At 48.4% G+C, this 24,630-nt stretch overlaps 1 protein-coding gene across 1 annotated transcript in view; it reads right to left on the reverse strand.

Annotated features, from left to right (window-relative positions):
• The window catches only part of LOC135204505 (uncharacterized), a 59,858-nt gene extending 36,925 nt beyond the window's left edge, over window positions 1-22,933 (reverse strand). Inside the window, exon 1 of the mRNA XM_064234675.1 lies at window positions 22,660-22,933. Coding sequence (XP_064090745.1) covers window positions 22,660-22,816 — 157 coding nt within the window. The 5' untranslated portion in view covers window positions 22,817-22,933. The remainder of the gene's footprint in view (window positions 1-22,659) is intronic.
• Window positions 22,934-24,630: the final 1,697 nt, after the last annotated feature.

A 24,630-nucleotide genomic window follows, 5' to 3' on the forward strand; every position in this document is an offset into this window, starting at 1 on the left:
CCTTAATTCACAATTGAATTCAATGGAAATAAATATGAAATGATTGTACTTACAATTCAGTTTCACTAGATAAATAGAAAAAGAAAAACACAACCATGCGAAAGCAACGACGATGAAGCGGGCAGAGAGCGATGATACACGTCCACACGCCAGCAGGCCGAAAGCAAAAGTGATTTGTTTACCTCCCAGTCGCGCGCGCGCCTGTCGGACAAGCAGTTAACTACCGAACCCCTTGTTCGAAAGCTTACGACCTATCCAGCTGCCGCTAGTACCTTCCTATTGTAAAAGGACCGAAGGTTTGTATGCCGTGTCGGAACAATTGTATTTTTCTCAGTCAAAACATATGCCCCTCAATACTAACTTTCCTCTTTTAACGACTTTCTGTCATTGCAAATTCGGCCCCATAATTTCTTATGGTGCGGAAAACAGAGGCCCAGGGACTGAAAACGATTGCGTCACACTACGGCAATATCCAGCAGTAAAACATGTTCATATAACCAAAAAGTAAATAATAAAGATATATATGCGCATTACGATTATTACAATCACATGAATAGCTGATAATCTGCATGAATATCTGGTAAACTGTTCTGCAAGAAAGTTGAGTAAAACAATTATTTACAATCACTAGGTACGAAAGCCAAGATGTCGTGACGTCATAATACAAGACTTAAAAGAATGTTCTAGGGTAGATCACCACGGCAGGCCAACCAGGCCACCTACATTCAACGGTTGCCACCCTCCGAAAAAGTACATTATAACGCGTCCTGACACCCGAGATGGGCATCAGTCGCGACTTCTTGTTGGTGAGAAACGGAGCTAAAGACCTCTACTCTCCTTTCGAAGTAAGTATTTTCTCCAAAGTTAGAAATTAAGGCCAAATTTTAAGATTTAAACAGAGGGTACTGAAAACGGTCTCAAACGTAGTGCAAATCTCACCAAAACGCGTTCAACATTTTTACTTACAACTCGAGGTATTTAGAGATTGACGCATCCTCGATGTTTACGGAGTAGCTTGTGTCAATAAACTAACCATTTCCTGTGATAAATCCGCACACCACTTGTGCCCACAGACGCTGGAGCACTTTCATCACAACAATCGAAACACGATTTCTCACCAACAAACAAGCCAGGAGTAAACAGCTGTTTTGGTAGAAGATGACGAGAAGCGTGCTCTTAGCTAATTTTTAAATAAGTAGTAAAACATCAATATTTTACATATTTATGATGATTAATTTGAAAATATTCATTATTGAAAAAGTAACTCGACTCTGACTCAAATTTAAGTAATTATTTTTCTGAATTAGAACGTTCTTTTAAGTCTGTATTATGACGTCACGATATCTTGACTTTCGTACCTATTGTAAATAATTGCTATACTCAATTGTCATTGCAGAACAGTTTGCCAGTTATTCATGCAGATTGTTATCAGCTATACATGTAATTGTTATAATCGTAATGCCGCATATATATCTTTATTATTTACTTTTTGGATATATGAATGATGTTTTACTGGCTGGATTATCGCCGTAGTGTGACGCAATCGTTTTCGGTCCGGATGGGCCTCTGTCTGTTTTCGCACCATAAGAAATTATGGGGCCGAATTTGCAATGACCAGAAAGTCGTTAAAAAGGAGGAAAGTTAGCATTGAGGGGCATATGTTTTGACTGAGAAAATACAAATTTATTCAATAGCTAGCTTGTAAAAAATACTTGGTTATAAAAACTGATTGACAACTAAGCAGCATGTCTACTATGGGTTTTCAGAGACAGTGCAAGCACGTTTTTGGGCAATATGACAATTTGTCGAAAATTGCATTTTTCCTAACTATACAAACCTGAGGTCCTTTAACAATAGGAAGTAGCTAGCGGCAGCTGGAACGGTCGTAAGCTTCGAACAAGGGGAGAACGGTAGTTAACTGCTTGTCCGACAGTCGCGCCACCGCGCGAGTAAACAAATCACTTTTGCTTTTGGCCCATGCAAATACGCAGAGTGATGGGTGGCAGAGGAGGGGGACTATATGTAAAGGACCTCAGGTTTGTATAGTTAGGAAAAATGCAATTTTCGACAAATTGTCATTTGTTCCGATACGTAATACAAACCATCGGTCCTTTAACAATAGGAAGACTCACTTCTTGGTGGGAGGAATCTGAGTCTTTTGATGAACAGACTGGTGTTCGTCCATCCCTGGAATGCCTCCCTGGTCCGTAAGAGCGAGGGAGGGATCCAAGCCTCTGTCCGATTGATCGGGGTGTGCACCGCAGGATCAATGGTCAGACCTCTGGGCCCGACCGAGTACTAAGAGAGAGGCAAGCGTATCTCTTCGTACCAGCAAGCAAGAACTGTTCCTGTTTGCAAGAGGCAACATAAAGTATGGGTTGTCTCAAGCTGGCATCCACTTCCTCCCCCTTGTTGAGGAAGTGTGTGATATACGCTCCTATCCCTAGTGAAAGGGATAGGATGGGGACTCTGTTGAGTAGCTCACCTGCATCTTGTCCTAATCCAGCAGGGTGACGACCGTGTCCCTCTAACCACAGGTAGAGGGGAAGAAAAAGATGGGAAGAGGAGCCAGTCACATCTCATTCACTCATCCATTCTTACGGTCACACCAGGACTTGATGCTGTTCAGCCTGCGAGGGTCTGGGTTCGCTACACAACGTGTTGAGCAGCCACCACGGGTCCCAAGAAAAAGATCCAAGGACCTGTGGGCAATATCCCGAAGGTAAGTAAAGAAGGGCATGTGGTCTGGTTGGACCAGACCCCTGCCTTCAGTACCTGCGCCAGGAGAAGTTCTTGCGGACAAGGCAGCATCTCCTTCGCATCGAGGCGGTGAAGTCCATTAGGGGGGGAGGGGGATTGTGAACGACTCGAACCAATCGTCAGGGACCGAATGTTCTGAGTCTTCGCTACGAAAGTTCGGTACGAAATCGAGCGTCACGGATCCCCATCCCCTGGATGCTTGACTTCGCAGGAGAAGTCATGCAGTTTTCCTCAGAGGAAAAGAAGGAAATAGTCGCATGACCTATCCCTCTTCTCTACTTCGGTGATGTCCAGTACCCATACTGGTCTGTCCGTTTGCCACGAAGTCTCTCGCATCCTCCTATCCCCATGCAGCGAAGTTCTCGGTAGTGGATAGGACACCGACACTCCATGGTGGGTGTGCAATGGTATGGGTACTGTGACAAGCTATTAAAACGAAGTAATGATTGCTCTGTAACAACCGAACTAAGTCAACAGCGTAGTTCGTAACTGACTCGGGGGCGCTCTGACAGCTGCCGACTGACTGCGTTCGGTAGGAGGCAAGTTGTCAAAACATCCGAGTAAGTCACGTGACCTTCGCCTTTAAAGGGTTATGCCGAGAGACCAAACCAAATAATGTATTTGTTTGTCACCAATGCCGGACAGCGAGGTGATGATTCTCTTAAGGCATGTGCCCAACAGGCGAAAGTCAATTGCCTTCTAGAGACCGAGGTCCCTGAAGGCAAAACATCTCATGGTTGTTGAATCTCAGCTAAGGAGAAACAACACTATGTACCGTTGAAGACGAAGGTAGATATTGAATGCAACCTACGTCTTCACAGACGAATCGAAAGAAGGTTCTCAAGATTCATAACCTGTGCTTACAAATGACTGAAAACGCTAACCGCTATTTCATTGCTGTTCCGGTGAGAAGTCGTAGTTGCAATGAAAGCGGGGCGTTCTTCAGTAATGAAAACACAGGGGAAAGCCGCCTGAAGAACTGCTTCTCATTGGGCTGAACATTTGGAAGTAGAGCTGTCAGGTCGGAGAGTAGGCGATGTCTTCTGACACATCTTGTAATTCGGGTTTTGAACAATGAACAATTGTACACCTACGAATACGAGATATTTTGAAGACAAAACTCAGATGTCTGCAAAATCATTCGCATTATCGCAGTGCGATGCAGCGGGAGACTTGTACAGACTTCTGTTACCGTGCGGTAAACAGAAAGATGAAAGAGTCCAAGAGATATCTCTATTGAAAATTCTCGCAATGTCGAAGCGATGGAATCTAGCGTCACAGCAGTAGATGGGTCCTTCATTATTGCGAGAATCCCCGTTAATCAGAGACCTAAGTCCATGATTGTTGGGCAGAGATACGGTTCGGTAGTCAATCAAAGCAGGGCAGAGAGAGACATACATGACCGCGCATATCGGAGGCCCAGCTGATACTGAGCTGCTATCAGGCAGTTTCAATACGCAGTAGTTGAGCCTGAGCTCTCGCTGACTGCCGTCATCCTGAGTTGCCAGGTAATCATTATTCCACGAAGGGAATGCGTTCGGTCTAGAAACTACCGAGCATAAAAGATATGCTCGAGCAATTATATTTAGGCGAAACGAATTTCGGTAAATATAAAGTTTGAAATGGTGTTGTCCGTGACAAAACCATAAGTATATGAAAATTGAAACTGAAAACTCCTGGGAGGTTGCAGGCAACCCCGAGTTGCAGTTCAATTAGAATACTTCTCTTTTAAGTCGCAATCCGTAGATAAACTAGGATATGCGCCTACCCCTCGGACAATTCAATGCTTAGTAGAATCATGTCGCGAGGTTAATATACGTAGTATATTTGTAGGATTCTGAACAACGATCTCCATCCTAAATTCTTTCCTTCAAGAAAACAAAATAAGGATTGGAGATCGACCACCTTCGATCTCTATCAAAGAGTGAAGGAGAAGTCTTCCTCGAAGGAAAGCTTCAATGGTGAACAGAATACTAAGACGATAGTTCAAGCCAACTGATATTCCCGTCCGATCTTCTCTATTCCAGGTGGTCCGCCTACTGTAAGATAGTTTCTTTCAGCAGCAGTCTTCTTCCCAATGCTAGAAATTCCAGGAATTCGAGCATAGGCGAGGTTCCCGATTATCATGTAACATCGGGGATTCTCGTCTCGCTCACTTTAGACCGTGGTCTCGCCTAAGTGTTTGGAGATCGTAAAAACTCGAACACTCTGAATGCGCTAGAAATTCCTTAGAATTCTAAGCAGTCTGCGAAACCCCCACCGAATTCGTGAAACGATATCGGCTGGTGGTCCTCTCGATTCCCGTAGAAATCGAGAATGGGGCAGGATCCCTCCTCAACGACCGGGGCTTACGTCAGGTAGGACCCGAAGGTCCCCCCCGGTAGCGCAGTCCCGAACGTGGGATCCTACAGAGAAATCTCTGTAGGATCCCTCCCCTTTCCCTCGTAGCCGTAAGGAGAGAGGGAATGGGGGAGGAATTGGATACTCGCTCGCCTTCCCAGTGGAACTAGCAGTTGGAGAAGAATAGGAGCAGCCATCGCCTTGCGGCGATGGTCTCTCAGAGTCCGGGAAAACGTATCGTCAGGAGAAAACGTTTTCCCGCGGAGGGTTACGACTCTCACTGTAGGTAAGGGTCTGCCGCCACTGTGAACGTCGTCTGGGTGGGGCTGATCGACACCTGACAGGAGAGAGCCGATACCGTCCTCCGACTCATTCCAGTCCTCGTCGAGGTCGAAACCTCTCAGGAGGACCGAAGGAGTATTTAAAATACGGTGTCCGAAGAACACGTAGAAACGCCGCTGTCGCAGTAGAGGAGGTGGAAGTAGCTTGATCGACCCGGCCAGAACTGAGAGAAAGAGAGCCTTCTTGTTCGAGACGAGAATCGGCAGCTCCGATCGCGGCAGACCCACCGTCGGTTTGTTGGGTTCCCTCTCGGCCCCAAAAACGACTCGAGCAGAGACGTGGGCTCTGCTGGTGGGGAGCGGCAATCCTTCCGCAAGGTCATTATGCTGACGAATCAGCTTAATGACTTCTGCAATTTCCTCTGTATCTCGGGAGTCCAACCGCGTCTTGCGGAGTAGGACCGTCCAGATCCCTCCAGCAAGAACAGATCCCGAGATAACTCCTCCTTCCGAAGGAGGAACAGCGGCAGACCCCTGACGGTCGCCTCCAGCTACTTGCGCATATGTCCTGGTCGGTCCTAGAACCGTGCCTGGTCCATACGGCGTCATAGCGGGATCGCGAGCGGCGCACCTCTCGCGATCACTCATAGGTACCACGCTCCTCCCGGTGTAGCCCGAGGAGGTTGAAGGTACAGGAGAGGCAGACCTGACGCCCCCCCCTAGCTCGCTGCAGGACCAGCGTGCTTGGAGGGCTGCTGCTGATCATCAACCCGCGGTGGCGATCGAGCAGCAGGCCTAGCCTTGCCGCTCGGCTGGGGCGAGAGGCTCGGCTGAGAACGTCGACGCTGATCTCTAGCGTCAGGCGAGCTGTTGCTGGTTACCGTCTCCGCCCGGTCCCGATGGGAGCGGCGTCAGGTGACCTGCTAGGCTCGTTGTCGCGGTGAGACCGGCGAGCGTCCTCTCGGCGCGTCGAGCCGCTGGTACCAGCGTGGCTGGTACCGACGACCGCGGGGACCCTTCTCGCCTCAACCCGTGGCTGGTCAGCGACCGTCACGTCAACCCGAGCAGCCAGCTGGTCGCTGCGAGAGCGTCCACTGCCTAGCGAGAGTCGTCTGCACGACACTCGCCAGTCTTCTGCTCCGCGCTTCGGTCCTTGGCGGTGCGAGCGAGCTCGGGTTGTCAAGACTTTGGCTGGACGGTCTCCCGCGGGAGACCGTCCACTCGGTACTTCTCGCTAACGAGAAGCCGAGGCGGATCCTGGTTTAGCGGCAGAACCGCTAGAACCAGGCGAGGAAGTGCCAGCCGAAGCTGGTACTCCTCTGGTCCCCGCCCCGTCTTCTTCTCCTTGGTAGAAAGAAAAGACGGGCCCTGTTCCCGAGGGAGCAGGGAGGCCAGCAGAAGAGCTCCCCGAAGGAGCCTTCTTAGGGGGGAAAACCCGGGTTACCAGGGACAGCTGGTCGCTGCAAGAGCGGCCGCTGGCCTGGCAAGAGTCACCTGAGCGTCTCTCACCAGCCTTCTGCTCCGTGCCGCGTCTTGGCGCCGAGCGAACTCTGGTGCCGAAACTTGGCTGCATACGGTCTCCCGAGGGAGAACGTACACTCGGGATCTCTCGCGAACGAGAGACCGAGCCGGAACCTGGCGTAGCGGGCATCGCCGCTAGCACCAGGTGAGGAAGTACCAGAGCTAAACCGATACTCCTCTGGTCCCCGTCTATCTCTTCCTTACGGAAGGGGAGACGGCCCGCTCCCGAAGGAGCAGGAGACCAGCAGAAGGACCCCCCCACCCCCCCGTCCCACTGGGGTGGGACGGGCCCTTAGAAGTTCCGAAGGAGACTTCTTAGGGGGAAGGCAGCCTTCTTCTTCTTCGGCTTATGGGCCTTAGAAGTCGAAGGGGAAGAGGCAGCAGCAGACGATGAAGACGAAGATGACAGCTTCCTCATTCTCCTCTTCCTCGTCAGCTCACGCAGGACAGTCGTCAAGTCCTCCATCCAGGCCGGAGCCGGGGCTATTGCCGAAGCAACACGGCCCGAGCTGCACCTGTCCGGAAGGACCTGGGACTGGGGAAGACACCACCGTGGGCAGGACCAGCATGGACAGGCTCAGGAACCAGGAGCGACAGGAACAGCAACCAGCTCAGGAGCGGCAGGCACAGCGGCAGCGGTAGACCCAGAAGGGACAGCCAAGCCAACAGCGGGAATCACATCAGTAGCAGGTACGGCAGGCCAGCGATCGCCTCGTAGAATCATCGGCAGCCAGCGGAACCTGGGTCCTGGCGGCCGGTCCAGGGCGACTGCTGGAACAGCGGAAGTCTGGGGCAGGCAACACGAAGAAACAGGCGGCGGCGGCAACCCCACCTCGGTACGGCGGCGGCCCTAGTAGCGGCAGACGGCGTCATCGACACAGCAAGGGGAGTGTAGACCAGGAGGGGGGGGAGCAGCATAAGCGGCCGTGGTAGTAGTGGAGACCGCCCCAGACCTCGCTAGACGCTGCAGCAGCCCGTGGATGCTAGGCACGCCCTGCCTCCGCGGTGGTCCATACCTGTCCAAGGTCGTCTCCCACGGATGTAGTACCTGCGGTAACATAGATAGATTAGTAAGAGGGGTTCCCTCACGCACGGGGGAAGACATGCCCCACCCGAACGCAAGGAAGACCCCAAATACAAATACAACGAAGAAGCTGAGCGGGGGCAGGAAGGAAGACGAAGAATCGGATACCAAGGGAGTCGCGGGAGAGCTTTCCGACGACTTCCTGGCAGACCTTCGCTTCCCCTACCCCCGCACAGCAGTGAAAAGTAATATGAAAATGAAACAGAATACTGCCCTTGCGATTCACTTCATAGAACTTAAAGGGGGAAAGATCAATTCCCTTGGGTAAGAACGGAAACTTGATTCAATAATATGATGCTATCATAAATATATATGAAAATGAAACAGAATACTGCACTTGCGATTTCACTTTCACATAAAAAAAATCGTAAGGATCAATTCCCGGGTAAGAACGAAAATTGATCCAAATTAAATTTCATGCAAATAAATAAATGAAAATGAAAAGAATATTGCAATTGCGAATCCACTTCCATTGCATTCTATTATACAAAATTAAAAGGCTCGTGCCGAGCGCAATCACACTCTCGGTAACGAACGCACAGGGCAAAAATATAATGAAAAGAGGTACTTACATTTTTCAATTACACACTTTCGCCCAAAATACTGACCTCGGCGCAAGCGCGCCCGCCCTCGGCACCGAGACATAATTCAAGGGTTCAATTCATGAAAAGAGAGGAAATCGCCGCATCTACGGCGATAACTCCATGTTGGTTCATAATTAAGTAATGAAAATGAAAACAGTGTACTTACAGTTTCATTTTCAAGTCAAACAAACCATTAGTAGAAAAACACAATATAAACACAAAGCATACGACGATGAAGCGGGCAGAGAGCGATGACGAACACGTCCTTCACAACGCGGCCGAAAGCAAAAGTGGTTTGTTTACCTCCCAGTCGCGCGCGTACAAGCAGTTAACTACCGTTCTCCCCTTGTTCGAAGCTTACGACCGTTCCAGCTGCCGCTAGCTACTTCCTATTGTTAAAGGACCGATGGTTTGTATTACGTATTGGAACAAACCTATTTCTGTAACGAACACGCGTAACAGAACGAGATTTTGCTATAGTGCATTACACCCAGTGCCGTAATTTATAAGGGTATCGTGAATCACTAATCGTAAAGAATAACGACACTTGTCCTTGTACCAAGAGGACAAAACTCCATTATGCAGAAATGGATACGAACACGCGTATAAAGCTCCACCTACCCTCTCCCCACACCCCCCCCCTCCACCGCCATCCCTTTTCTTCTTCATTCCTCCGCCTTCCTTTCTCTCTCTCTCTCTCTGTTGCCATTCGTATGTGTTGACTCCAAAACTGGGTATAAGACTACACACAAAACGTTTGAAATTGGTGAATTAGGCTATGTATTGGAAGTATATATACATCAAATATTAAGCAATTTTATCATTATTGCATTACTATGACAACTAGAATTCATGGAAACAGTTTATAATAATGGAACGGCGTATGTGTGAAGCCTCCACTAATGTGGCAACGATGAATTTTTGCCATTCTTAGCATGCAAACATTAAAAGGTTACATTTATTTCTGGCATACGATTAGTTAAAGGAAAATTCAAAATACTAATAAAGACTGAAATCAATGAAAAAGTGCTAGCAAAAACAAAAAAAGCAAAAAAAAAAAAAAACATGTATATATTCACTTTTCGTATTCGTTCCTCTATGGTTTTCGCAGCCAGATGTACGGAAAACGTTAGAAAACATTTTGATTTTATCACTTTTAGAAATATCTGTAATTTTTCGGGGTAATTTGGTTGCAAAAAAGGGATAATATACATGAATTAAATCAAAATTTTTTAAATAACAATGTAAATTTAAACTAAATACGAGTAAAGTAAACAGTTTAGGGAATAAAACTTGGCAGTTTCGTCGTCTGTCGTCGTCTGCTTTCATAACTGTGTTTATGGCGTGCGCTTAGAAACCAGAAACAGCAAGGGTTTAAAGTGCAATGTGGAGTGAAAAACTGAGACCAAAATGTGTATAATAACAATCAAATAAGCACTGTGGAGTTTCAGTTGTGATGGCAGTAAGGATAAAAACGCCGATTACAAGGTAAGAATGAATTCAGTTCCAACCATAACCCCGGGAATAACAAGTTTCATACTTTCACTAATATAGGCAACAAAATGTTGTTTTATTGTGCTGATTACAACTGCAATCTTGAGTAAGATCAATAAAAGTTACATATATACGCTAACATTGTTCAAATGAGTGCTGGGAAGGCTGGGGAAAGATGGTGGCCATCACTGATCAGAACCTCCATGAAAAACGTAGCCGCCATTTTGGATTTCAAAACTGCCTTGAAACATATTTTACAAAGAGCTCACATGCTTATTTTAGTTCGTGTGGGGTGGCTTTCAAAAAAAATATATCACATTGTTGACGAAACTTCAGTCTTTTAAATGGTATGCTTAGAGTTGCAATTGTATTCTTGTTTCACCAATTAAATATCGAGTGAATAAGACCCGTCCACCGTGATGAGGGTTGGCCTGCCGTGGTGATCTACCCTAATTCCAAAAAATAATTACTTAAATTTGAGTCAGAATCATGTTACTTTTTCAATAATGAATATTTTCAAATTAATCATCATAAATATGTAAAATATTGATGTTTTACTATTCATTTAAAAAATTATCCAAGTGCACGCTTCGTCGTCGTCTTCTATCAAAACAGTTGTTTACTAACAAACAAGCTGGTTAGGGACCGTGTTCCGATTATTGTGATGAAAGTGCCCCAGTGTCTGTGGGTGAAAGTGGTGTGCGGATTTAGCTATCACAGAAAATAGGAAGTTTATTGACACAATACGCCTCTGTAAACATCGAGATGGCGTCAATCCCTCAAATATTTCGAGTTGTAAGTAAAATGTTGAACGCGTTTTGGTGAGATTTGGACTTGCCTTGTACCACCACCATTTCACTACCCTTTGTTTAAATCTTAAAATTTGGCCTTAATTTCTACCTTGGGAGAAAATACTTACTTTGAAAGGCGAGTAGAGGTCTTTAGCTTCGTTTCTCACCAACACAAGTCGTGACTGATGCCCATCTCCAATGTCAGGACGCGTTATAATGTACTTTTATTAGGGTTTGTACACGTTGATCGTACATGGTCCACCCCTGTACCATGCGGTTTTTTTAACCTATTCCCACCGAGGTGCCAATCCGTTTCCGATACAGTATTGAGTTGGTACTTGGGGGGTCCAGGTGGAGCGTTGACCCCCAACACCCAGCCAGGAATGGCGCCCCAATCCTGGTTACTTAGCCTAGGTCAGGACATGGTATTCTCATCTACCAAAGAACTTTAACAAGTCCTGACACCGGAGATGGGCACCAACCACGAGTCTCGTCTCAGGTACTACCTAGGGGGAAACATCACAACAGGCCAACCCTCATCACGGTAGACGGGTCTTATTCACTCGATATTTAATTGGTGAAACATGAATACAATTGCAACTCTAAGCATACCATTTAAAAGACTGAAGTTTCGTCAACATATTGTGATATATGAAAGCCCCATACGAACTAAAATAAGCATGTGAGCTCTTCGTAAAATATGTTTTCAAGGCAGTTTTGAAATCCAATATGGCGGCTACGTTTTTCATGGACGGTTCTCATCAGTGACGGCCACCATCTTTCCCCAGCCTTCCCAGCACTCATTTGAACAATGTTAGCGTATGTATGTAACGTTTATTGATCTTACTCAAGATTGCAGTTGTAATCAGCACAATAAAATGACAATTTGTCCAAAATTGCATTTTTCCTAACTATACAAACCTGAGGTCCTTTTACAATAGGAAGGTACTAGCGGCAGCTGGATAGGTCGTAAGCTTTCGAACAAGGGGTTCGGTAGTTAACTGCTTGTCCGACAGGCGCGCGCGCGCGACTGGGAGGTAAACAAATCACTTTTGCTTTGGCCCAAGCAAAAACTGCAGAGTGAGGGGTGGCATGAGGGTGGGGCTATGTGTAAAAGGACCTCAGGTTTGTATAGTTAGGAAAAATGCAATTTTGGACAAATTGTCATTTGTTCCGACACGGCATACAAACCTTCGGTCCTTTTACAATAGGAAGACTCACTTCTTGGTGGGTGGAATCTGAGTCTTTTGTGAACAGACTGGTGTTCGCCCAACCTTGGAAGCCTCCCTGGTCGTAAGAGCGAGGGAGGGATCCAAGCCTCTGTCCGATTGATCGGGGTGTGCACCGCAGGATCAATGGTCAGACCTCTGGACCGAGTACTAAGAGAGAGGCATGCGTATCTCTTCGTACCAGCAATGCAAGAACTTGTTCCTGTACAGGAGCAAATATAAAGTCATGGGTTTGACTCTTGTAGGCATCCACTTCCCCCCCTTGCAGAAGGAAGTGGTGGATATTCTGCTCCTATCCCTAGTGAAGGGATAGGATGGGGCTCTGTCATATAGCTCACCTGCATCTCGTCCTCATCCAGCGTAGTGACGACCATGGCCCTCTGCCCACAGGTAGAGGGGAAGGAAAAGATGGGAAGAGAGAGCCAGTCACTCACTCACTCACGCATCCATCCACACAGTCACACCAGGACTCGATGCTGTTCAGCCTGCGAGGGTCTGGGTTAGCTACACAACTTGTTGAGCAGCCACCACGGGTCCCAAGGAAACGTATCCAAGGACCTGTGGGCAATATCCCGAAGGTAGAAGGACGTAAAGGTAGTCTGGTTAGACCAGACCCCTGCCTTCAGGACCTGCGCCACGGAGAAGTTCTTGCGAAACGCCAACGAGGGGCCAATACTTCTGACTTCGTGAGCTCTCGGACGGGACGTACGGATGTCGTCACTACCATCAGCCTCATACGCCCTCCTGATGACCTCACGCAGCCAGAATGAAAGAGTGTTCTTGGATACTTCTTTCTTGGTGACCCCGGTGCTAACGAAGAGGCGTCGACACTCAGGCCTGAGGTGTCGAAGTTCTCTTCAGATAGCGCCGTAGCGCCCTCACAGGACAAAGCAGCATCTCATCCGCATCATTATCGGTGAAGTCCAATAGGGAGGGAATCGTGAATGACTCGAACCTGTCATCAGGGATCTGACGGTTTCTGAGTCTTCGCAACGAAGTTCGGGACGAAATCGAGCGTCACGGATCCCCATCCCCTGGAGTGTCGTACATCATAGGAAAGACCATGAAGTTCCCTTACTCTCTTCGCCGATGCCAGGGCCAGCAAGAAGAGGGTCTTGAGGGTCAGATCCCTGTCTGACGACTCTCGGAGTGGCTCGAACGGTGTTCGAGTCAGACTCCTAAGGACGAGAAGGTCACGGTCCCACGCAGGGGCCTGAGTTCCCTGGGTGGGCAAGACCTTTCGAAGCTCCTCATAAGCAAGGAGATCTCGAACGAGTTCGAGATGTCCAACCCCCTCAGTTTCAGGACGAGCGCCAAGGCGGCTCTGTATCCTTTAACTGTGGGGACTGAGGGAGGGAGCTTTCTCATCGGCGAAGAAGAAAAACGAGGAAATCCGCTACCTGCTGAAGAGTGGCTCTGAGAGGAGATAGACCCCGTCTACGACACCAACCCACACAGAAGACGGCCCACTTCCCCTGGTACACAGCTGCAGAGGACTGACGGACGTTTCCAGCCATCTCTGTTGCTGCGCTACGAGAAAAGCCTCTCGTTCGCAAGAGATGGTGGATAACAGCCAGCCGTGTAAGACGTAGGGACTGGACTGCTCGGTGGTACAGCTCGACGTGTGGCTGGGCGAGAAGGTTGTGCCAAGGGGAATCTCTCTCGGTTCTCCTGCGAGAAAGAGCCAGCAGGTCCGGATACCAAATGGCCTGTGGCCATTTGGGAGCCACCAGGATCATCCTGAGATTCGGGGTGACCAGCGCTCGACTGATCACCTTGCGAATCAGGCTGAACGGGGGAAAGGCATAGGCGAAGAGGTTGTCCCACGGGTGTTGAAGAGCGTCCTCTGCAGCTGCCCATGGGTCCGGCACGGCGAGAAGAACACCTGGAGCTTCCTGTTGTGCCGGGTGGCGAACAAGATCCACGACTGGTCGCCCCCACAGGTCGAAGAGCCTTTCCGCCACGTCCTGGTGTAGAGACCATTCGGTCCCTATCACCTGATCCCGACGGCTGAGCGTGTCTGCTACTACATTCCTCTTCCCTGGAATGTAGCGTGCCGACAGCTCTATTGAGTGTGCCTGAGCCCACTCGTGCACCTGCCGAGTCAACTGGTACAACGGGAGAGACACTAGGCCCCCCCTGTTTGTTAACGTAAGCCACCACCGTGGTGTTGTCGCACATCAAACACCACTGAGTGTCCCATCAAGCGGTCCTGAAAACTCTTGGAGAGCGAGGAACGCTGCCTTGAGTTCCAGAACATTGATGTGAAGGTAGGCTTGTCGTTCTCGTCCCACACTCCTGAAGTCAGCAACTCCTCCAGGTGTGCGCCCCATCCCTCGGTCGATGCGTCTGAGAACAGCTGCATGTCCGGGGGGGGAGTGCGCAGTGGCACTCCTCTTAAGAGGTTCCTGTCGTCGAGCCACCAGGCTAGGTCCTGCCTCACCTCCTGTGTCAGTGACACTGGAAAGCTTGGGGGATCCGTCGCCTGTGACCAACTCTCCTTTAGTCTCCACTGAAGAGACCGCAGGTGAGACGCCCGTGAGGGACTAACTTCTCGAGTGACGACAGGTGTCCGATCACGACTTGCCATCGCTGAGCTACCTGTTCCTCCGAGACAGGAAACTGGTGGCTGCCTCCCTGAATCCTCGCTGATCCGCGAGTCTGCGGTGGGAAGACTCGCCCTGCTACCAGTGTCGATCAGCATACCCAGGTACTTCATCCTCTGCTTGGGCTCGAGATCGGACTTTTCGAAGTTCACAACGATCCCCAGATCGCGACAGAACTCGAGCAGTCGATCCCTGTCCTGTAGCAACTGCGAGCGGGAGCTCGCCAGGACTAACCAATCGTCGAGATACCTCATCAGACGTATCCCGTGCGAATGGGCCCAAGCAGACACCAGAGTGAACACTCGCGTGAACACCTGTGGGGCGGTTGAGAGACCGAAGCACAGTGCCCTGAACTGGTACACCGTCCCGTCGAGGATGAAAGCGGAGGTACTTTCTGGAGGACTGATGAATGGGTATTTGGAAATACGCATCCTTCAAGTCCCCATGAAAGCATGAAATCGTTCCTCCCCTGATGGAGTCGAGCACTGAGCGTGCCGTCTCCATCGTGAACCGGGTCTGGCGAACAAACCGTTCAGGGGAGAGAGATCTATCACCGGGCGCCAGCCTCCCGTAGACTTTTTCCACCAGGAAGAGTCGACTGTAAAAGCCCGGTGACTGATCCGTGACGATCTCTACAGCTCTCTGCTCAGCATGGTCTTGATCTCCTGTCTGAGTGCTACGTCCTTCGATGACCCTGGAACGTACGACTGCTGTTGGACCGGGTTGGAGGTGAGGGTGGCCGGAGATTCGAAGGGTAATAGATATCCCTCCCGAAGGACATCTACAATCCAGGTCTCGGCGCCGTAGCGCTGCCAAGTTGCCCAATGGCTGGCCAGGCACCCCCCCATTCCGGCAGCAGGTGAGGGGGAACGCCGTCCCTAGCGTTTCCCCCCTTTCTTCGACTTCTTCCCAGAGCCTCCACGGGATGAGGAGGGCTGGGAGGAGGGCTGGTTACGGCCCCCCTTGCTAGAAGTCGAAGAAGACAGAGTCATTCCTCGGGGTCTTCGACGCAGCAACCGTCTTAGCAGCCGAGGAAGCGCTAGCCGAGCTCTTAGACTTGGCCGCAGTCCGAGGCTGCCCAGAAGCCTTCGAGACTGCCTGGTGAACCAGACGGTCACTGTCATCAGTGCGCCGTCTGTCCACCACAGCGTCCACCATCTCTCCTGGGAAGAGAGACGTGGAACTCCGTAGAGGTCCGTTTCGAAGCCCCAACGCCGCCTCACGCCCGGCCGCCCTGGAAACCCGAGTAAGGACAGCGTCCCTTCGTCGGAGAACCAGGTTGGCCCACAGGTTCACCGTCTGGTGGGCAAGGAAGGAGATGGCTCTTCCCCCAGACTGGCAAAGTCTCCTGAAGGCCGAGTCCTCTTCGGGAGAAAATCCCCCGGAGTTGGCTGCGACCTTAGATACTGTGAGGGACCACAGATCTAGCCAGGAGACGGCCTGGAAAGCTGCCATGGCGGTAGATTCCAGGCCTAGTGCCTCTTGCTGCGAGAACCACAGGTTCTCGGACAGGAGCTGTTTGCAGAGACACACCCGGAGTCAGCCTAGCTAACTCCGGGTTGACCTGTTTGGGCGGCATCGGGTCTTCAGATGGCACGTAAAACCGCCGCTGTCGTAGCAGAGGAGGTGGAAGCAGCTTGTTCGACCTGCCAGACTTGAGCGAACCGTCTTGCCCGGAGACAAGCGATTCAACCTGGTCCAGCACTGAGTCCGCAAGCTGTGAACGCGGCAAACCCACCGTCGGTCTGGGTTCCCTCTTCGGGCACCCCAGAACGACTCGAGCCGGGACGCTCGGGATGGTGGGAGCGGCGATCCTTCCCCGAGGTCGTGCTGACGAATCAGCGCAATAACCTCGGCAAAGTTCCTCTGGATCTCGGGCGTGATAGCATCCTGTGGAGTCGGACCGTCCAGTCCCTCAAACAGGAGCATCTCCCGAGACCCTCCTCCCTCAAGGAGAGGAGCAGCGACAGCCCCCTCTCGGTCTCCTCCAACCACCTGTGCGTACGACCTGGCTGGTCCGAGAACCGAGCCTGGTACGTACGACGACGTGGCGGGATCCTGAGGGGCGCACCCCTCACGATCACTCCTCAATACCTCGTCACTCCCGGTGTAACCCGAGGAGGTTGAAGGTATGGGAGAGGCAGACCTGACGCTCCACCCCTCCTCGCTCGCTGGCAGAACCAGTGGGGTCTTGGGAGGACTGCAGGTCGATTCGCCAACCCGCGGTGGTGATCGAGCTGCAGACCTAGTCGAGCCGTCTCGCTGTGGAGAACGGCTGGACCGAGAACAGCGGCCCCGGTCTCGTGTGTCAGAGGAGCTAGTGCTGGTCGCCGTACCCAAAAAAGATCGCTCTCTGCAGAGAGCGACGGTCAGGCGACCGGCGAGCTCCACTGTCACTGTGAGATCGGTGCGTATCCTCACGGTGCGTCAGTTCGCTGGCACCAGCCGTGGCTGGTGCCGGCGAACGGGGGGACCTCTTCCCAGCCTCAGCCCGTGGCCGGTCATGGACCGTCACGTCCCGCACCGGGGTGCCAGCCAGCTGCTCGCCGTGAGAGCGAGAGCTGGTCTGGTGAGAGCCGCGTGAGCGGATGTCACAGTCTTCCGCTCCGTGCCGTGAACCTGACGCTGAGCGGACTCAGAGGTCTGGTTCCTGGCTGTACGGTCACTGTTAGGCGACCGTACACTCGGTACCTCTCGCGAAGACGAGCGGCCGAGCCGGATCCTGCTGCTGTGGCCGAACCACTGACAGCAGGCGAGGAAGTGCCGGTGTTAGCCGGCACCCCTCTGGTCCCCGTAGTCTTCTTCCTTGCGGCGGAGAAGAAGGGAGGGAAGAAGAGACGGGTCCTGCTACCCGAAGGAGCAGGGCGACCAGCGGAAGAACCCCCCACCGTCTCACCGGAGCGAGACGGGCCCTTAGAAGTTCCCGAAGGAGACGTCTTAGGGGGGGGGAGGCAAACCTTCTTCTTCTTAGGCGGTGGGGCCTTAGAAGAAGAAGGGGAAAGAGGCGGCAGACGACGACGACGACGAAGAAGACGATGAAGACGACGACGACACCTTCCTCCTCTTCTTCTTCTTCTTCGTCAACCTCCTCAGGACCGACGTCAGGTCTGTCATCCAGGACGGAGCCGGGGCTGCTGTTGCCGAAGCAACAGGGCCCGGACGTACCTGTCCGAACAGACCAGCATCGGGAGCAGCGGCGCCAGGAACAGGAACAACATCAGCAGGTGCGAGCATCACAGGAACGGCAGTCGAGACGGCAGGAGCAGGAACAGGAACAGCAGCGGTGGTCACGGCAGGTACGGCAGGCTGTGTGGGCGGTCCAGGTGGTCGAACCAGCGGCACAGACGTCCTCGGTACCGGTGGGAGGTCCAGGGGCGAGCTCTTCGTGGCACATGAAGTCCGGTCGCGGCAGCACGGCAAACCCAGGTGGCGGCATCACACTCCCCCGAGTTACGGCGACTGGCCCCTGCACCGATGTTGTGGGTGTCACAGAGACCGCGTGCTGGGTGTACACCAGGTGAGGAGGTGACGCGTAGCCGGGTGTTGTAAGGGTCGTGGTGGTGGTTGTGACCGTTGCATGAGTGACCGCCACGGAGCCAGCGAGATGATAGAGCAGCCCTGGACACTCGGCACGCCCTGCAGCCCCAACGATGCCCACACCTGTCCGAGGTCATCCTTCACGGCAACCGCACCTGAGGAGGCAAAAGTCGGGTGATTAGAAGGGATCCTCTACCCGCTCGCAGCGAAGACGAGCGGATAGAGGACCCAGAGTACAACTCTACATCAGGGTATCTAGCGCCCTCCTCCACACTCGACACGTCAGGAGAGGAGAAGGACCTAGACACCCCCCGAAGAAGGGGAAGGCGCGAGACGTGGAAGTTGAGCGGGCGGCAGGAAAGAAGACGAAGTGTCCGTCACCAAAGGAGTCGCGGGAGAGCTTTCCGACGACTCCTTTGCAGGCCTTCGCTTCTTCCTGCCCTCATACAAAGTCCACTGCACCTCCGACCAGTCATTACATACATCACAGGGCTCGGCCCGGGGCGGGTGCATTCGCACCCCGACACCGAGCACACAAAATATGAGGGTCAATCTCTGGGAACGATCTAAACTTCCCACATTTACGCCCTTCGATACCCGGGCAAAGTCTCCTTGGGGTAGCGAGGCGAGGAGATTCCATCATAATTCAATTGAAGGCAGTAATTATTATGCAAAGAGAGAATGATTGTACTTACAATACTCTTTCATACACAATTACAACCAAATACTCAGAAAGCAAACGACGAGCAGCGGGCAGAGAGCGTCGAACACACACGTCCATCCACTGTGAGGCCGAAAGCAAAAGTGATTTGTTTACCTCCCAGTCGCGCGCGCGCGCCTGTCGGACAAGCAGTTAACTACCGAACCCCTTGTTCGAAAGCTTACGACCTATCCAGCTGCCGCTAGTACCTTCCTATTGTAAAAGGACCGAAGGTTTGTATGCCGTGTCGGAACAAACAACATTTTGTTGCCTATATTAGTGAAAGTATGAAACTTGTTATTCCCGGGGTTATGGTTGGAACTGAATTCATTCTTACCTTGTAATCGGCGGTTTTTATCCTTACTGCCATCACAACTGAAACTCCACAGTGCTTATTTGATTGTTATTATACACATTTTGGTCTCAGTTCACTCCACATTGCACTTTAAACCCGTTGCTGTTCCTGGTTTCTAAGCGCGCGCGCCATAAACACAATTACAAACAGCAGACGACGACAGACGACGAAACTGCAAAGTTTTATTCCCTAAACTGTTTACTTTACTCGTTATTTAGTTTAAATTTCTAACATTGTTATTTAAAATTTTGATTTAATTCATGTCTAACGTTTTCGTACATCTGGCTGCCGAAAACCATAGAGGAACGAATACGGAAAAGTGCATAGAGGAACGACTACGTTTTTTTTTTTTTTTTGCTTTTTTGTTTTTGCTAGCACTTTTCATTGATTTCAGTCTTTATTAGTATTTTGAATTTCTTAAATAATCGTATGCCAGAAATAAATGTAACCTTAATGTTTCATGCTTTAATGTTTGCATGCTAAGAATGGCAAAATCATCGTTGCCACATTAGTGGAGGCTTCACACATACGCCGTTCCATTATCCTGTTAAGCGTCCGCCCCTGATGAGCTCGCTGCTAACGTACCGTCACGCTTTTTTTGTAATCAGCGATCATAGCACTGATGATAGTTTTTCAAAGTTAATATTGATTTTTATGCTTGTTATTCATACTGTAATTAACTGTAGGAAATTCTCTCTCTCTCTCTCTCTCTCTCTCTCTCTCTCTCTCTCTCTCTCTCTCTCTCTCTCTCTCTCTCTCTCTCTCTCTCTCTCTCTCGGAGTCCAGTCACTCGGCAAAGAAAAGTCATCTTCACTCCCGCAATTGGAAGAAAAGTTTGTATCATCACTGGAGGATTCAGAAAACTAGAGCTCTCATCATCAAATAGGTTATCAATATCACACTCCTCATCTAGTATTTGATTGATCTCACCTAAAGAAATATGCCTCCTCTTGGGACATTCATTGTGAAAGACGCGAAATCCAATTTGTCTCGATAAACGCCCGAAGCGTATTGAAAGAAAACCAACAGGGACAGGCAGTTTTCTAGCATAAGCGACCACCAGGAAAGAGTTGCCAGGCTGGAAATAAGTTTCCCATGTGCTGAGTGTTACCAAATGATGTTCCTACACTTTCTATACGAGTAAACGTATTATTACGGGGCTGACGGCTTGACAAGCACAGTTAAAGTCTTGAACGTAATATCCCGTTGAAGGCGCTACCGAGTAGATCGCGGTAAACGTATTATTACGTGGGTGACGCTTAACAGGTTATAAACTGTTTCCATGAATTCTAGTTGTCATAGTAATGCAATAATGATAAAAATTGCTTTAATATTTATGTATATATACTTCCAATACATAGCCTAATTTCACCAATTTCAACGTTTTGTGTGTAGTCTTATACCCAGTTTGGAGGGTCAACACATACCGAATGGCAACAGAGAGAGAGAGAGAGAGAGGCGAGAGAGAGAGCGAGAGAGAGAGAGAGAGAGAGAGAGCGAGAGAGAGAGAGAAGGCGGACGAAGAAAAGAGGGATGGCGGTGGAGGGGTCGTTGGGGAGAGGGTAGGTGGAGCTTTATACGCGTGTTCGTATCCATTTCTGCATAATGGAGTTTTTGTCTCTTGGTACAAGGACAAGTGTCGTTATTCTTTACGATTAGTGATTCACGATACCCTTATAAATTACGGCACTGGGTGTAATGCACTATAGCAAAATCTCGTTCTGTTAAGAGTGTTCGTTACAGAAATAGGTATTGCCCAAAAACCTGCTTGCACTGTCTCTGAAACCCATAGTAGACATGCTGCTTAGTTGTCAATCAAGTTTTTATAACCAAGTATTTTTTACAAGCTAGCTATTGAATAAATTTGTATTTTTCTCAGTCAAAACATATGCCCCTCAATGCTAACTTTCCTCTTTTAACGACTTTCTGGTCATTGCAAATTCGGCCCCATAATTTCTTATGGTGCGAAAACAGACAAGAGGCCCATGGACCGAAAACGATTGCGTCACACTACGGCGATAATCCAGCAGTAAAACATCTTCATATATCCAAAAAGTAAATAATAAAGATATATATGCGCATTACGATTATAACAATTACATGTATAGCTGATAACAATCTGCATGAATAACTGGTAAACTGTTCTGCAATGACAGTTGAGTATAGCAATTATTTACAATAGGGACGAAAGTCAAGATGTCGTGACGTCATAATACAGAACTTGAAAGAACGTTCTAATTCAGAAAAATAATTACTTAAATTTGAGTCAGAGTCGAGTTACTTTTTCAATAATGAATATTTTCAAATTAATCATCATAAATATGTAAAATATTGATGTTTTACTACTTATTTAAAAATTAGCCAAGAGCACGCTTCTCGTCATCTTCTACCCAACAGCTGTTTACGCCTGGCTTGTTGTTGATGAGAAATCGTGTTTCGATTGTTGTGATAAAAGTGCTCCAGCGTCTGTGGGTACAAGTGGTGTGCGGATTTATCACAGGAAATGGTTAGTTTTTATTGACACAAGCTACTCCGTAAACATCGAGATGGCGTCAATCTTTCTAAATACCTCGAGTTGTAGTAAAATGTTGAACGCGTTTTTTGGTGAGATTTGCACTACGTTTGAGACCGTTTTCAGTACCCTCTGTTTAAATCTTAAAATTTGGCCTTAATTTCTAACTTTTGAGAAAATACTTACTTCGAAAGGAGAGTAGAGGTCTTTAGCTCCGTTTCTCACCAACAACAAGTCGCGACTGATGCCCATCTCGGGTGTCAGGACGCGTTATAATGTACTTTTTCGGAGGGTGGCTTGCATTGATGGTAGGTGGCCTGCTTGGCCTGCTGTGATGATCTACCCTAGGTAGGTAGTATAGCCTACTAGGTAAGTACCTATTACTCCCACGACCTACTAGGTAGTATGACTCATGACTGGTACCCATCTCCGGTGTCAGGACTTGTTAAAGTAATATTTCTGAAGGTGGGTCCGAACACGTTTACGGTGACCGCAGCTTGTCCATTTGGTTGCTTACCCTAATGGTGACCATAAATTCGGGCCGTTTTCACGTCTGCCACTGCCTCTGCCTCCCAAGTCTGTATCCGCTGAGATTTAGGTTTAATTCAGTGGAGATTAATAAAATCAAATCTTCTACCGATAACAAATCCGCCGTAAAATCTGGGCATAAGGGTAGCTACCTAGCTAGGTATCGAAACTCCGACGACGTCCATCGCGTTCACCCGAATTACAGAGGCCGCCCAGCGGTACTCGACAGATGACAAGCCCTCGCCCTAAACTTTTATCGAATATTTAGAGCTCAAAAGTAAAGCCATGTAAAGAAAATGGTAGTCAAGTTCGTCAATAAAATGCTTCGGCCACAAACCTGTCCCTTCATCGTCGTTGTCGTCAGTCCGTTCGAGGGCCTCCCTCAAGCGCTCCACCAACAGCGCCTTATTTCCCTTCGTATCCAGCCCCCTGACCTGCAGTTCGGCCTTCAATTCGGCCACTTTGAGCTTACTGGCGTCTAATGTGTCACTCATATTGGAGATGATTGCCTCCTATCACGAACTCCGACGTAATTAGTTAAATAACAAAAGTTTCTCTTGTTTACGAAAGAGACATTCAAACATTGTTATTCTCAGTCACATGGTTTGATTCTCGAATATCGTACAAAATACATCTATATTACCCTATATACACAAACGTCGTACAGTCACAGGCTTGTCTATTTATTTGTTTTTACAGAATTGTAAACGCATTCACAATCTTTATGATGACGAATGCCCTTCACATCAACTAATAAAAGAAGCGATCCCAAGAAAATGTGAAAAGAAAGACCGTACCTGATCACAGTAACAACAAAGAGGAGGAAAAGTACGATAATGTAACATTACATTCGTCTGATAAAAAAAAAATACATGCATAAACAAGTGAAGATCATCTAATTGTTGGTATTTACAAATTAGCGAATACCTCTAACAGTCCACTGGTATGAAGGGTAATTACCATGCTGCCTTAAGGCTCATTTAACTGTTGGTTCTTTAAATATCTCATTTGTCATAGCTGGCAACATTATAAAATCGAGGACTGAGGTTCATATTATCAATTTTATCAATAAAACGTGATTGTATTAGGAGTCTTTCTGAAAACTATCGCTAGATTTATAGTGTTGTCATGCCTTTCCAGTTTATTACATGGCCTTCGTCTCTCACATGAATAAAAATGCCACTCGATTGGTAATTACAGGTCCGTACATTATATACCTCAACATCAAGATGGAATAACCAAGGTATAATAAGGGAGAGGCACAGTCACTTTGGTCGCTGAGATAGTTGTGGGGTGTTTCCGTGACAGGCCTGGAGGCCAGGGTGGGAGCGGTCAAGGCAAGTACTACCTTGGGAAACTCTAATACCTTGGGTCGAAGGGATTAGGCTTTTAAGTGTCCGATGTCCTTTTCACTCTGTTATCTTGTATACGTTTGGTGTTATTTTGAATTCATATAGGTCACTGTACTACACATACAAAATCATGGATCGATAATGTTTGGCTTTCTAATATATAATAGAAACCTTAATGCTTGACAGGACTTTAAAAATTATTCATTTGACCTGGCATTTATTTACAAAGGCTTATTTATAATTTTACAATACATTATTTAATAAACTAACATAGATAGACATAGATAACACATAATAGTATCTGGCTTCATAATGGAAATGAAAAATACTTAGTAAAAGTGAAAAAAAAATTAATTTTCATGGCATTATTTAGTTAATTTATGCATCTTTTTCTTGTTTTGCCTACTTGATAAAATTTGGGCATTCAGAGCTCTCATTTAAAAAAAAACATCAGACATCTGACAAAAAACAATATTACTTTAAAAGGCAAGGATACACAATTATTCAATATGGCGTGTCAAGTCGCATAATACTCCATTGCCTGGTCTCAGTGTATTTTCTCCATTGTATGTTTGAAACATTTTTTCCATTACCTTTAATTTTTCAAAAAACTCAGCACTTGGTTCCGTTAATTTATCATCATGTCGCTCTACTGCACTAATCCAGGTACCTTTCACTTTTTTAAGTTTACATCCTAAGAACTGATAATCGGGAAATTTAGATGCCACATAACCTCCAACATATCGAAGGCCCTCTTCGTCTGCAACATTCTCTAAAGTTCTTTCATGAAATTCATTTTCAAAGTTTTCTGTCTTCTTCTGGCATCTTCTCATCTTCACTAGAGGCAAACACCATTGCAGAAATCATAAGCTCTCTAGCTTTCAAGATCAGTTTCATTTGAATCATTATTTTCACAACTTTTCTCTTGACTGAACATTCCTTCCGACATATTTGAA

The sequence above is a fragment of the Macrobrachium nipponense genome, chromosome 47 (assembly GCF_015104395.2).
Source record: "Macrobrachium nipponense isolate FS-2020 chromosome 47, ASM1510439v2, whole genome shotgun sequence".
Taxonomy (NCBI): Eukaryota; Metazoa; Arthropoda; class Malacostraca; order Decapoda; family Palaemonidae; genus Macrobrachium; species Macrobrachium nipponense.